At 54.1% G+C, this 14767-nt stretch overlaps 1 protein-coding gene and 1 long non-coding RNA gene across 9 annotated transcripts in view; one reads left to right on the top strand and one right to left on the bottom strand.

Moving 5' to 3' along the window:
- LOC309651415 overlaps positions 1–14767 on the top strand; it is a 375253-nt gene that overhangs the window by 160939 nt on the left and 199547 nt on the right. The gene's annotated exons all lie outside the window — the stretch shown is intronic.
- Positions 9486–14767, bottom strand: part of TENM3 (teneurin transmembrane protein 3) — a 2405282-nt gene continuing 2400000 nt past the window's right edge. For all 8 annotated transcript variants that reach the window (XM_082444070.1, XM_082444075.1, XM_082444071.1 and 5 more), the window contains one exon: positions 9486–13100. In XM_082444070.1, coding sequence (XP_082300196.1) covers positions 12345–13100 — 756 coding nt within the window. In that variant the 3' untranslated portion in view covers positions 9486–12344. The remainder of the gene's footprint in view (positions 13101–14767) is intronic.

Genomic DNA, 14767 nt, shown 5'->3' with positions numbered 1-14767 from the left:
TCATTATACATGAGTCAGATGAAGTTGACTGCAAGCTTTATTTGATGACAACAATAAATTCTCTTCTGTCTTGGGCTTTGTAAACTCAGCCTTCGGTTACGTGTTGCTCACGTGGCCTGTCCTGGACACCCCGGGGGGCCCCATGCAGAGGAGTGAGTGACAGACCCTGAGCTGTCCCTCCCCCTCCCCCCTCTCTCCCCTGTTTGCCTGTGACAAGGCTTCTTTCTGGGCTCCTGTGATTTGGGGGCTCCCTGACATCAGGCAATGCCGGTCCCCTTTGTGGCACTGCTCTTCCTGGTCTGAGGACAGGGAACTTGGCAATCTCAAGAATCCTTCCTTTTCTTTCTAGAAGACCCCGAAGTTGCTTCTCTCCTGCGCAGGGCTCTGTGTGCTTGGCCCTCCCTCTGGGGAGGCTGAGCTGTCACTTCCCGATCAGAGGAAGACGGTGTCTCTGAACAAAGCATCCTGATGAGGATGGGGCCCCGGTGGAGGTGCGCGAGCGGATGAGTCAGAACTGAGTTCCTCCTCTTTTCGTTACAATGTTCCGTTAACTGTGTCAGAGCCCAGGTCAGGCCCGTGACGGCCCTTTATGAAAGGTACACAAATCGTGGCACAGTAGGCCCTGGAGGCCAGGAGACACGCCAGGCCCTGGAGTCCTCAGTAGAACCTGCGAGGGTCAGAGCGCTTCAAAGACCCTCCCCTTGGACTCCCTCCCTGTGAGACGAGCCTTTGCAGCTTCCACGTAATGGAGGGTTCAAGCCTTTGAATCCCCGCGTCGCTGAAGAATCCCGCGAAGGGTGACGGCCTCAGGCCGGGAAGAGGGAGGAAGGGTGTTCTGAGGCTCTACCTGGAGAGAAAGCAGCTGCCACTGGCTCAGAAAATCGGGAGTTCCCGGCAGAGCCAGCCCATGAGGAGGCCGCGGCGAAGAGAGGCCACCAGGGGCCCAGGGCAGGAACGGGACCACGTCCCCACAGCTCCGGGAGGTGCTGTCCCCAGATCGTGTCAGGAGAGGGAGGCCTACCGGGCCCCGAGCAAGAGCTGTCCTGTGTGTGTGCGTGTGCGTGTGTGTCTGTGCGTGTGTGTGCGTGCGTGTGAGTGTGTGTGTCTGTGTGTGTATGTGCATGTGTGCGTGCGTGTGCGTGCCTGTGTGCATGCGTGTGTGCGTGTCTGTGTGTGCGTGCGTGCGTGCGTGTGTGCGCGTGTGTGTGTATGTGTGTGCGTGTGTATCTGTGTGTGCGCGTGCGTGCGTGTGTGTCTGTGCGCGCGCGTGCGCGAGGTGGTTTTAATGCAGCAAGTCAGGGACCACTGTCCACTCTGTTGCTGCTTATCCTGGCTACCCAGACAACGGGCTCCATTAATTATTGATGTTAGGTGTCTGAAGTGAGGCCCTCCTCCGCCCAGAAAGGCTCCAGATAACGGGTGAAGCGCCAGGCCTGTCTGTCAGCTCCGCGGGTTGCGGATTTTCCCCGTGCGGTCCAGGCCCAGACCCCGAGACAGACGGGGCCAGAGCCACCCCGTGGAGGGCGGGGGGCCCGGGCTCCGGGGCTCCTGGGGTTCTGAGAGGCTTCCCCGGGAGGAGCAGAGAAGCCCGTGCGGCTGGATCTCTTATCCAAACCTCCTTTGCACCTCACGGGCCAGGCCCCAGGTCCCAGGCTGGCGTGGCATCTGGGCTGAGCCCGGAGCCCGGGGCCCTCGGGCCACACAGCCTTTGTCCAGGCCCGGGTGCAGCTTCCGCCTGTGAAGCTGTGTCCTCTTCCTCTGCAGGAGCTCAGCCTCTCACAGAGCTTTGGAGGCAACTCCACCCAGGGGCCCAGCACACGAACACCCAACGCCGGGTTTCCTTGTGGCTGTGAGGGTGGCTTTAGGCCTGTTTCCGGGACCCAGTCAGGCGCCCTTTCTCTTGGGCTCTTTGCAGGAAGGGGAGGGGGGCAGCTCTGGCCCCAGGTGTCCCCTGGAGTCGTGTGGCTTTGGCCTCGTGGGCTCTGTGATAGTGGACATTTCTTTTCTGGTCGATGCTCTGGTCGTCTGGATCTGAGAGTTTTCAGCAAAGTGGGTGTGACTGAAAGCAGAGTGAATTCTCTACTGTGAAGAAGAGTGTGCCCCCAAATTCACATCCCCCAGGGACCTCAGAATGTGACCTTATTTGGAAAGAGGGTCTTTGCAGTTGTAATCGAGTTAAGATGAGGCCATACTGGATTGGGGTGGGCCCCCCTCCAGTGACTGGTGTCCTTTTAAACAGAGGAGAGGCTCAGGAACACAGGTTTGGGCCCAATTTAAAGACGGAGAAAACTGAGGTGCCGAGACACCAAGTGGTTTGCCTCACTTGGGTCAGGCAAAACTGCACGTGCATGTGTGATTGCGTGTGTGTGTGAGGGTGGTGGTGAGGGGTAATAAGTGTGTATGGGTGGTGGTGATGGGGTGTGTGTGTGTCTGTGTGACGGTGGTGGTGATGGGGTGTGTGATGGTGGTGGTGATGGTGTGTGTGTGTGTGATGGTGGTGATGGGGTGTGTGTGTGATGGTGCTGGTGATGGGGTGTGTGTGTGATGGTGGTGGTGATGGGGTGTGTGTGATGGTGATGGGGTGTGTGTGTGTGAGATGGTGGTGGTGATGGGGTGTGTGTGTGATGGTGGTGGTGATGGGGTGTGTGTGTGATGGCGTGAGTGTGTGTGTGTGATGGTGGTGATGGGGTGAGTGTGTGATGGTGGTGATGGGGTGTGTGTGATGGTGGTGGTGACGGCGTGAGTGTGTGTGTGGTGGTGAGGTGGGCTGTGCCCGTCCGTGGCTGGGATCGGGTCCTTCACACACCCGGCCAGCGCTCGTGGCGGGCAGAGGCCGCAGGCGTGTCCGGTCAGGCTGAGGGCTGAGCCTGGGGCGGTGGTTCAGGGCAGGACGCCCCGTGGGCTGGGCCCTGCCGGTGCTGCCTGCAGATCTCAGTCCTTGGTAACAGCGCCGCGGAGTCTCGCTCTGATCGCGGAGGCCGTGGGGGCTGGCGGTGGCCCTGCCGTGCCTGAGGGGCCCACGAGGGAGAGGTGGGGGCTCCAGGCCACACAGCTTGGGGGCCCCCACTCTGCTCACCTCCGTTAGCATTGACAGCTCCCCACTCTGCTCACCTCCGTTAGCATTGACAGCTCCTTTCTGAGTCGGGCCCCCACTCTGCTCACCTCCGTTAGCATTGACAGCTCCTTTCTGAGTCGGGCTGGGGAGCTTGCTGGGGGCTCTCCTGCCCTTGCCCGGGCCAAGCCTGGCACCTGGATGCGTGAGGCCTGCGACAACCAGGGGTTCCGTCAGGCTAAGACTGTCACGACTGTTGCTTTCTCTCCCAGTAAACTACAGCTGGGCAGAAGCTGCCAGAATGTTTTTTTTTTCCTTGGCATCATGAGAAGATTAGGCAACAGCGCAAGCACAGAGGGATCACTATGGCAGAGATGAAAATGCTGTCGTCCTGTCACTCCTCGGGCTCTGGATTGCATGGCCTTGCAGAGAGCCATTATTTCGGGCATGTTAATTGCCAGGGGCTTGAGCCCGGCCACGTCCTGACACCTAGGACCGGTCAGACGAAGAACTCCGGCGGGGCACATCCTGTAGGTGCCGGGCGTCGCTGGCCTTTGAGGCCACCAGCAGAGAGGGAGCCGTTCGTGCACCCTCAGGCTTGGGCCCAGCCCTGATCCGGCTGCCTCTGCCCTCCCCTAGCCACTCCCTTTCTGCAGCTGGGCCACGTCCAGGACGCTGGCTGTGGGCAGTATTCTGAAGGCGTGTATTCCATATTATTCTATATTGGTCTGTATGTGATTACAAATATTCACACTCACTAATTGCCACCAATTTAGGGTGAGCATTGAGAGCTTGGGTGGGAAGGGGCTTCATTCTCAGCCCTTTCCTGCAGGTAAAAGTGTGGGCCCTCAGCAAAGACGACAGTTCCCTCCCCTCTGGGAGTCTACAGGGAGAACCCCCCTTCCCTTTGGCGGGGCCTCCTAACACAGCCTCGGGCAGCGAGATGCTGAAAGGTGTCTGGGAAATAGCATCACCACGGGCTCTTTTTTCTTTTGTCTGTCTGTCTCTGTCACACACACACACACCCCTTGTGGGCAGGGGAGGCTGGGAAGGAGCGGCTCAGGAGTAGAAGGTTGGGCCCACTTTAAAGGTGGAAAAACTGAGGTGCAGACATAGCAGGTGGCCAGGCGAGGTGGAACTAACGGTATTTGTCCACTGCTCTGGGGCTTCGCCCAGCTCCGCCACCTCCCCAGGGCCTCGCTGAGTTTGATGAACCAGAGCAGTAATTGGCGAGGCCGCAGAAAGAGCCCCGAGTGGTGGCAGGGCTAGGCCTGTTTCCCTGTGATTTGCAAGAGCGACGCGAGCCTGCCGCCCCCTCCTAACAAGAGGCAGAGGAATGGGGAGGGCCGCCTCCGCAAAGGCCAGAGCCCCCGCTCTGCTGCATGTTCCCTCCCTGGGGGCAGTGGCGGTTCGGAGCTTGGGAGCAGGTGTATGAAACAGACCCTCCTCATCTGGACGGCCGCCAGTCTGCAGACGAGGCGAGAGCTTGTGTTTCAGGACCGGTTTCCGATGCAGCCACCAAATGCCTCCACGGGTGTCGGGGCAGGAAGGGGGTGCCTGACGGAGGCCCGGAGGGACGAAGCATCACGGCTGGAGACCGTGGCACTGCGGGCAGCATCAGGCGGACCCGAGGGGCCTGAGATCTGGTGAAGTATTCCTGCCTCCTTGCTGTGTGCGTGTGTGTGTGAGAGCGATCTCGCGCCTGACCTCTCTCTCGCCGTCACTCAGTGGGGCGGGAGGGTAGCTTATCCTTACTGGTGAGCTGGGGAGGATGGCCGGGCGCTCGTGGGGGGAACTGGGCCTCACTGCCCCCCAGGCGAGGGCCGCCCCAGGCCAGTACTGACAGCAAAGTGTGGGACGTCTCTCTACTTAATTTTGGTATCCGTTTTGCTTTTCACTTTTCTCTAAGGTGATGCTTGGACTTTCACATGCCAACTTTGATCTTCTTCCTCATTTCCGTGAAAACCTGGGTGGGGAGAAGAGGGGGCTGCTATGTCTGGGGTCCGCAGAGGCCTCTAGGGACACCAGTGCGGGCTGCCATACAAAAGGAACGTCCGTTGGCTCCTCTGGGTGACAACATGGGCCAAGAAGGTTGAACCCTGGATTCTTTCCCCCGTGGCCACTGTGGGCCGGCAGACGGGGCAGATGGACGTCCCCACTGCCCGGGAGGCCAGGTGGAGGGCAGGCGGGCCCTGCTTAGGCCTCAGCTGCCCCGGAGGGGCTTCAGGGAGTTCACCCCTCCCAGCCGCCGCTCTAGCACCTACCGTGAGAGCCTGGCTCCCTTGGAAATAAAAACGCCGCTCTGAATTTAAATGACCTGTCCTTCTGGGAGATTCTTTGGAGCGACAGGACTGTTCAAACATGAAAAGTAAAAGGGAAACAATGTGATAGTTCAGAAACCACTGTTTTTGGGGGGCTGCAAAACTCAAATAGCCCGCAGGCAATTCCTGGGAGGAAGGGCCTTATTTTGATCTGTGAAGCGAGAGGAACATTGTTTGACAAAGTTTCTGCTTGACGGGAAGGGAAATCTTACGGGAGCGATTTTTGCAAGGACCAGGCCTCAGTGAGGCGGTGCATGAAGCAGAAGTAATCGTTTTATGTGTGAAACTCCGTGCGCAGAGCAAAGATGGGAAAATAGAGGCTAATTGGAACTGGCCTGACCAGGGAGAGGGCTAGAGGGTTAGAGGGTGGCGGGAGCTGGTCCTGGTGCCACTGCTTTGGCATCGATCACATCTTCACCAACGATGCCCATCACCAGGGGGCGCTAGAACCCTTCTCGAAAGTTCCTCGGAAGGAGCAATCTCCCGGAGGGTTGTCCGGGAAGAGCCCCGGGGCCCCAAGTCCTCCCTAACCGGATGCTTCCTTGGGATTCCAGGAGGAGGCAGTGTCCTGAAGCACCTGCCCAACTCTCCCACCAGATGTTGGGATGGCTTTTCATTCCTGCAGGACCAGGGCCCTGGAGGTTGAAGGGAAGGCAAGAGGGCAGCCCGACACTGGGGGGCGAACGTAGGGCAGGATGCTCTTCCCTCTGCTACGGCCCGCGTGCCGCGTCCCTCGAAGCCAGGCCGGCCCTGACCACTCCTCCCGTTCTGCGCCATCTCTGCACCTGCTCTCTGCTCTGCAGGGGCACTTGTCAATGCTGAGCCAGGAGCAGAAACCCCAGGCCTGCTCTTTCTTTTCTTTTCTTTTTTCTTTTTTTTTTTTTTGGCTACAGGGTCCAACCCTTTTGTAAGTAAGTTGAGGACAAAGAACTCTAGTTTCCTGTGATGTCCTGGGTAATTATTTATCGTCCATCTGGTCTACCAGGGGAGTCTATGGGTTTCCTTCTAAGCCTTAGAAAGATACCTGGTTAGACACAACCTGCGTTGATTGCAACCTAGACAGCGTCTACCAGGTGGTAAAGGGTAAATCCAGTGAGTGAGGGGGGCTGGGGAGAGGAAAGAAGTAGAAGGAAGAGGAGGAGGGGGAGGGGAGGGGGAGGAGAGGAGAGAGGGGGAGGAGGAGGGGGGAGAGGAACGGGAGCTCTCTAGAAGAGCATCATGGGTGATGGGTATAGAGCCAGGAGTCCTGTGGATAATTTTTCTAGAATTTTCTGTAGAACAGGTAGACTAGAATCTCCCTAGCATTCATTCTGGAGGAAAATTTGGGATAGGGTAGTTTCTTCACCTCTATGGTCATTAATCACTTCTGTGATAAGAACTTGAGGTCCACGGGAGCCTTTCGTGTGCTTCTTCACACACACTAGGGTTCCATTTTCAGCCTTTCAGTCACGTCAAAGAACTCGTCATTTTAACTCCTTGGGTATTTATGCTCCCCTCACAGACCACTGATAAAGTTAACATGTGAAAATTTTAAAGAATTCGTTTTGACCCACTGGGCCACTTGTAAATCCTGTCAGTTCTGTGCAGTGAGTCATGCTGGACAGAAAGAGCCATTGTGGGTGGAATTCGGGTAATCTCAGCACACATGTAAAAGGTGGCAATTTCCCTTCCTAAACGCAGGCTGAATGTCTGCATTAGGGCCCGGCTCACGATTCACCTTCTGAGCAGGAAGTCTGTAACCAAGGCACCGCCTTGCCCCAGAAGTCACAATTTATGCGTCTAATTTTTAATTTTCCTCAGCTTAGGTCCCGGAAGGATATATTAAATTCGCTTTGTGGACCCCATTAACTCTAAACTGAATAATGATGTTACTCTAGGCTTACGATCCGTTTATAGTAAATTCTCTCTACAGAAGACTCTAGGAATCCTATATTCCTCCATGACAGAGTTTTAGGTCAGTGCATAAATGAAAAGGTTTACTCAATTTACCTAAAAGTTATTCGTAATTAACTGACATCAAGAGACCATGCTTGCCGAGGTGGTGAATAGCAAATGAGAACTCTGGCAAGAGGATATTCATTATGTGGCTTAAATTAGAAGGCAGAAAACTCAAATGGCTTATCACTACCTCTTTGGTACTCTGGCTTAACTTCGTGGTTAAAGTGGGTAATAATGACTTATAACCAATTTTTATTTTTTCATTCTCTTGGTAAGATGACCAAAGCCAGATTAATAACGTAGGGAAAATCTAGATAAATAGCCCAACACGTGCATATATGCAAATTAGTGGTCTTTCTTTTATAAGTCTTTTTAGAAATTATGAAGTCATTAACACTGCATGGCAGACTTTCTTACCTACGGTGAGGGGGGCTGAAGAGCTAGAAATATTGGCGGGCAGTGTGGGATTCAAGACACATGCCCAGTTGGAGGGTCGGGGGCATCTGTATATAACGAAAAACGCATGTCATGACTCTAGATTATGGCAGCTTTGGAAAGACCCATGCCCCGAGGGAATGGCAGTGGTAAGGAGTGTCGCCAGTATTTCCTGGGTGGTGTCATTGGGAGACTACGGGATACAGTGGAGGGTACTTGCTGACAGGGCATCTCTGCTCACCTGGGTTTGAGCCACTTCTGTGAACCTGGGCAACTCGTTCAAACTTCTCTAAGTCCCTTCTGATTCCCACTTCTAGAATTTGATGCATTTTAAAGGGTGCTGGAAATCAGCTCACCCCTTGGAAGGAAAGTGGGGTAGAATCTATCTGGGTACCCGTGGAAGGGGGAAGAGCTCTGCGGTCCCTCATGTATTCCCAGGGGCGGGCTGGCTGCAGTCTGCAGGAGGTCAGATGGCACCTGAGGCCGGGGATGGGGAGGGAGGGGCCGATCCTGGCCCGGGGGCCCCTCCTTCTCCTTCGCACTATAGCAAGTGCGCTGCTGTGGGCGCTGCCCAGGTGGGTTTTGCCACAGAGCGAGCACGATGCGGGTCAGTGCCCTCCCGCTGCCTCTTCTGGAGCCCTGCATTTCAAAAGCACCTCAGACAGCTGATGTGCTGTTCAGCGGGTGAGAGAAACGGCTTCACTTGGGAGCAGGCCAGGATAAAAGGAGAAAGAAAAGGTGGTGCATAGAGAGCGCGGTGGGCATGGTTAGGGCGGCATCAAAGGCAGGAGTCTCCCCTCATCTTTAAAGCACTGGGGGACTGGTGTCAGTTCAAGGTGGTTACAGGCAGGTGTTGTACTTATGCGCAGGTCCGGCCCTTGAAACCACACGCGACGGTTGTGTAATGTGCGATGCATGTCAACACCTGAATGCACATTTCACAGGATGCGGCAGCCGCATATCCCCTGCCCAGAAGATCCTGCCCTGAAGATACAATTTTCACCTACAACGTTCTTCTTTGCCTTCATTCAGACATGAATTCTAGGGAAAGCAGTGTAGAAAATGAAAGCAGGAATTCGCATGTGTTTTTCTGGCTTACCCCCATTTTGAGTGTGTTAACCTCTAATTCGAGGAGAAAAAAACAGACCCTTTGGCTGAGCGGAGTGACCTGATTCTTCTTCTTCTGGATCAACGTTATCAAGTTGAGGTTGTCACTACAAAGCAAGTGTGATGAAGCCTGCCTTTTCAGACTAAACTCAAAGCCTTGGCCGGCCAGCCTGGGATTGCTGATCTAAGCGCCCCCTAAATCAGGCGGTCTAGATGTAGATGTAGACGTCTCCAGGACGCTGGGAGCCTATCAGGCCCAAACTGATTATTCTAATCAAGTGTTTTAATTAAGCACTTATTGCCAGGATCACAGGAATGAGGCCTGCTGTCAAGGAGTAGCGGGCAGTATTTTTTTTTTTCCTTCTCCTTCTTCACAGTGATAATGTTTGGCTTCGTAGGGGCATCCTTAACGTTTTCCTAAAGTAGGCCATGGGAAGAGTTCCCTGTGAAGTGCACACCGTTGAACAGGCCATGTGGCCCGTGGACACCACAATTAGAAAATAAAAGATATGATCAACTGGTTGCAGATGGATCAGTACCGCAACAACTGCACCTATTTGCGTCCTCCACCCCAAACACAAAAGCCATCCCGGCTGGCCCAAGGTTTTAAAAAATATATAAACACACACACGTTGGGTTGGCTTTTATTGGAATGCCTAGATGCAATCTATAGTCATCAAGTTATGGAAAATTCAGGTCACATATAAAGTTAAGAAGGCAAATGAAAAGAACAATACAAATCAGACAAAATTTACATCTCAAAATATCATGAAAGCATTTTGACTGGCTTCGCCTAAAATACTTTGAATATTAATTTCTCTTTTGTAAGCTAATTCTTTTCATTACACAGTCCCCCACCTCCCTGCCAACTCTTCGAAAAAGGTCTTTTGTTTACGTATTCCCCAAGGTCACTATTTCTTGTAAAACCATGTCCAGATCACAAGTCTTTTGAGAAAGGAATAGGCTCATTATACCCACTAACAAGACACTAATTGGGTTGATTTGACTTCATCTAAAATAAGCACCAGGAGATACTCCAAATCTGTTACTCATCGGTGCCAGTGTAAAGGACCAGTCCATGGCAAGAGGAGGGTAAGACTGTGACTTCACTTCTGTCATGTGGTACAAGCTTTTCATGGTCAATACATTAGAAACATTTCTGAGAATTTAGACTCAGAGCCTCTTTCAACCAAAAGTACTTACAGCATGCTAAATACAGCCCTGCAGAGATGCCATGGGACAGAACTGCAAACACCTAGGTCAACAGTTAAAAAATAAAATGTAGAACAGAGCCATGAGTATGTGGTTTGAAATCTCATAGTTTTCTAAATCTGGGCTTCATAATACTTGCCAAAGGATTTCCAGGATAAAAAATATTACTGCTAATCTGTGCTTTCATTCTAATAAAATATCAGCATTCATTAGAAGATTAATTACTTCGGTATGCTCTACCAAATACACAAAGACAGTAATAGCACTGATACTGTAAATTCAGTAGCTATTTTGAAACTTTCCCAGCCAATCTGTTTAATAAACACGCCTACTGTGCAATTTAGAGTATGTGACACATACAAAGCAGTTAGAAAGTTATCTCCAGGACATCACTTGAGCCTTTATATTTACGACATGTTCACTTAGCTATGTTTTATCACCATTATACATAGAGGAAGACAGCGTGTACGATAGCTCAATGAACTGAGAAAGGTTTTCTGAAAATATTTTTGTGGCTGAATTTAGTGCTCACGAAAGAGACGTGCCAGAGCGGCCGAGCCGCACGGAAGTGCAGATGCTGGGCGCGCGGGCACGCGGGCAGGAGGGCCCGGCTCCCAGGGCAGGAGGGCCCGGCTCCCAGATCACTTCCCGCGGCGTCTGCCACCCCCCGCGTCCCCGAGACAGAGCCGAGGCTGCCGTTCAAACCAGCTCCCGGGCAGGCTGGGTCGTGCGGGCTTACGGCAGCTTTTGCCTCCCTTTTTTGTCCCTCTGGGTGACCCGAGGGTCCAAACTCGAGACCGGCCGAGGGACCCTGACCTTCCCCATCTGGCTCTCTCCCCGGTGCTCGGTTTCTGCTCGCTTCCCTGGATCTGAAGACACGTGTTTGTGGTCACGACTGCATCAGCCCCTTTCCTGCTCACAGAGGTTTCCCGAGCACCCGACGGGGTCTCTCGCCTCCATCACAAAATGAGGCTTCAGGGAAGGCTAACAGTAGGGCCCTGGGGTTAACGATGCCAACTCCCCACGGACTTCCAGGGCCGAGAGAGGGCCAGAGAACTCCTCCTGCCCCGTTTTGGTTGTTCTTGTTTGTTTTTGTTTGTTTGTTTTCGTGTTTGTATCTTCCGTTACATTCCACCAGCCTTAGTTTTCTACCTTGCCTGTCAGCTGATAATGGCTGAGGACACTGGCGTGATGAAGAAGAGAAGAGAAAGGAGAAGTTCTCTGATGGGCCAGCCACCCACGCAGGACTGCACCGTCCTACCCATCTAGCGATAGAAAGTGGCACATGTTTTTCAACCTAATACAAAAATATTAACACTTCCGGACATTATAGGCATAAGTCGTTATATCTCTACAATATAATAATTTATACTGTACAGCTATAACAGATAACAAAAGGTGCAATCCTTTTAAAAAAAATCACACAGTTCACATGTTTTTATCGTTTTATTTTTAAGTATAAACTTTTTAAACACTTTACATAAATTAACTCCTCTGAGACTAATATTTGATGTACAGTAAATTGTAATTCATATAAAAATCCATAAACAACTTGTCTCACATAATTTACAAAAAAAATCAGGGTTTCCTTTGCTCATCATCAGTGACAAGGATTCTGTGGGCCGGTGTTTTTCTCCGCGAGGCACACCACGTCGGCCTCGTAAAATCCCTTAGAAATCCCCGCCCCGGCAGAAGCCACTTGTGCCCATGTCCTTTTACAAAGCGGCACAGGGGAAGCAGTTGGGTTGTCCAGGAACAGCAACTCTGCCTCACATTCTAACATTAACAGAGATATACATCACATCCTATGCAGAGCGACTACTTCTCGTAAGCAAAGGTCGACAGCTGGGTAATATCTGGAAACACTGTATGCATCTCTACCTTCTTTAAACACAGTGCCTCGAAGAACAGACGGCCCGGGGCAAAATGTTTGGGCCTTTTTCTTTTCCTTTAATGATCTGTTTTCCTCGCAATACTTTGTCCAGCTGAGTGCAGCGATATGCATATGTAAACATATTCTTTAAAGCCGATCACCTTTAAGGTCATTCAGAAGAAAGGTTTCTGTTTTTGTTTGTCCGCTTTGATTTTGGGGGGGCTGGATTTTTTTTTTTAGAGCAGTCTGGCTCTCCCGGAAGGCTCCTCGGTGCCGGGCGCGCCCTCGGCTCGTGCCCCCGGCAGATCCGCGCGGAGGCGGCGCTGCGCCCGGGGCCGGGGAGGCCGGCGGCGCCTCCGGCTCGGCCCCCGCGCGCGCGCGCGCTTCCCCGCCGCCGGCGCGGGCGTTACCTGCGGCCGATCTCGCTCTGGCGGAGGAACTGGATGTTGTCCGCGCTGTCCGCCAGCTCCGGGTACTGCTCCACCGAGAGCACGTAGTAGCCGTCGTAGCCCTGCACGCGGCCGGCGCTCAGCAGCTGCCGCTTCTCGCCCTCCGTCCAGGGCCGCGCGCCCTCCTCGCCGTCGCGCACGCGCTGCTGCTCGCGCGCCCAGGCCCGGGCGAGCGCGCGCTGCCGCGCCTGCTCCAGCACGCGCGCCTTCTCCTCGTCCAGCGTCGCGCCGTAGCGCACGTGCAGCGCCAGCGCGCCGAACTGCAGCTCCACGTCCGCGAAGCGGCGCGTCCTGCCGTTGACCACGGCGGTGGACTGCGACACGGTCACGTTGATGCCGTTCTCCAGCGCGCGGCGGCCGCTCGTCAGGCGCAGCGCGCCCAGGTCGCCCTCGGGCGTGCTGGTCTTGATGAAGTGGTGCGTGTCCCTGCCCTCCACGGTGAAGTGCAGGTCCTCCAGGTACACGGCGCTGTTGAGCACGGCCGCCACCTTGATGCAGTCCTCGTCGGCGATGTTGAGCGCGTTGGTCTGCACGCGGCCGCGGCTCACGGCCAGCATGACGCCCTTGCCGATCAGCGACTTGACCGTCGCGAACCACAGCCACGACGGCGCGCCGCCGCCCCGGCGCCCGCTGCGCCGCACCTCGGCCGTCCGCCCCACGGACAGGAAGGCCTTGGCCTGCCTCGCCACCTGCTGCTGGACTCCAAACGTGGGCTGCAAAGCGAAAGAGAACGGGAGGGCGCTTTAGAGAGCGGCCGGGCGCCCCTGGCCCGGGAGCCGGGCCTCCCGATGGGGCTTCTCCCGATGGGGCCCCTCCCGATGCGGCCCCGCCCGATGGGGCCCCGCCCGATGGGGCCCCTCCCGATGGGGCCCCTCCCGATGCGGCCCCTCCCGATGGGGCCCCGCCCGATGGAGCCCCTCCGGCTGCGGGCAGGGAAAGCGGAGGGGCGGGGGGAAAGCGGGGAGCGGGGGCCCGGGTAGATCCTGCGTCAGCGCTTGAGAGAGGCCAAGGCTTCGACGGCCTGCGGGGAGGAAGGCCCCGGGGTCCTCCCCCTCAAGCCGATCCCCAGCGTGTTTGGAAAGGCAGAGCGAGGTGGTAACGCCGTCACGCATTGTGCTCAGCAAAGCGTTTTCGTCTCTAACGTGGGCGAAGCACGCAGGGGTTTGCCTTCTCTCTCTCGGTTTCTAGATGCCCTTTTCCCAGGCTCACCCCACGTGCGGAACGGGCTTATCAGGTCGTGCACCCCAGCAGCCTTCTCCATGGGAGGCTGGGGAGAAAGCGCCGGCACCCAGGGGAAGGCTGGAAAGCCTGGGGGTGCTTGGGGCTCGCTCACCGCGCCCCACTGGATGCGCTTTGAAAGGCGTGTGCTTTAATTTAGGTGAGCTCGGTACCCTCTCCCGGTGAACAGTTTTCAGCTGAATTGGACCACTGCAACCGGCCACGATGGGCGGCACGCAGTGGGACAGCTGGCAACGAGTGTTTATTCCTTTAGGAAAACATTTATTTTTTTTCGCAGACTTAGGGGACCGTGGGCCTTCTACGTTGGCAAGGGTTTTAAATTGGGGATTTTAACTCGGGCATCTCTTATACCACCAGATGTTTGTCTGGCCAGTGTTTCCCCAAATGGAAACATGTGTTTCTTTTGCAGCACTGAAAGGCACATTCGTTTTTCTGCTCTCCGGGCAGCCTTGATGTCTTTGCCTGCGATTCCCTAAGCTGTCCTTATGGTGTGCTTCTGATGACAGAGAACCTGAGCCATACTGAAAAGGCTGCCTAGGAAAAAAGCTGGCAGTCCATTTGTACAGTAAGACTTCAGTGCTTTCAGACTTGGAAAGTCATCTGCAATTAGGACGTGCTCAAAGGCATTAGTAAACTTCAGGATGTCTTCACAGCACTTGATCAGTGCAGATATATTTGCAGTTAGAAGTGTCAAAATGGCTCCCAGGTCCTGGAAACTGGATGGGTTTTACTTTTTAAATGTAAAGGTGACATCTGAAAAAGGAATTGCTTTTATGTTAAGTATGAAACATGTACCAGAAAGCAGAGGTATTGGCACTGTGTATAACTTGTGTGCGTATGTGTGTTTTAGCCAGGATTGCCTTTTCTCTTTGTATTCATTGAAATTATAGGACATTGGTCAAGGGGGCGGGGGGGTGGGGAATGACTCTTTCTAAGGAACTCTGCGCTCTGTTCTTATCATTACGGGGTAACCCAATTTCTTGACCTTTAATTATTCTTGCTTTAAGCTAGAAATTCTGGTGTTTTGTTGTTGCATTCCTTTCTGATCTCTGAATGGTGGGAATTAAAAGTGCCACTTTCTGAAATGGCAGCTTTGACTTTGCAATTTTGCATTCTTTCTCCTTTTCTTTTATTTCCCAGG

Source organism: Balaenoptera physalus (assembly GCF_965194825.1).
Source record: "Balaenoptera physalus genome assembly, chromosome: 21".
Taxonomy (NCBI): Eukaryota; Metazoa; Chordata; class Mammalia; order Artiodactyla; family Balaenopteridae; genus Balaenoptera; species Balaenoptera physalus.
The sequence above is the reverse complement of the archived record's forward strand: the minus strand, read 5'-3'. Positions and strand labels throughout refer to the sequence as shown.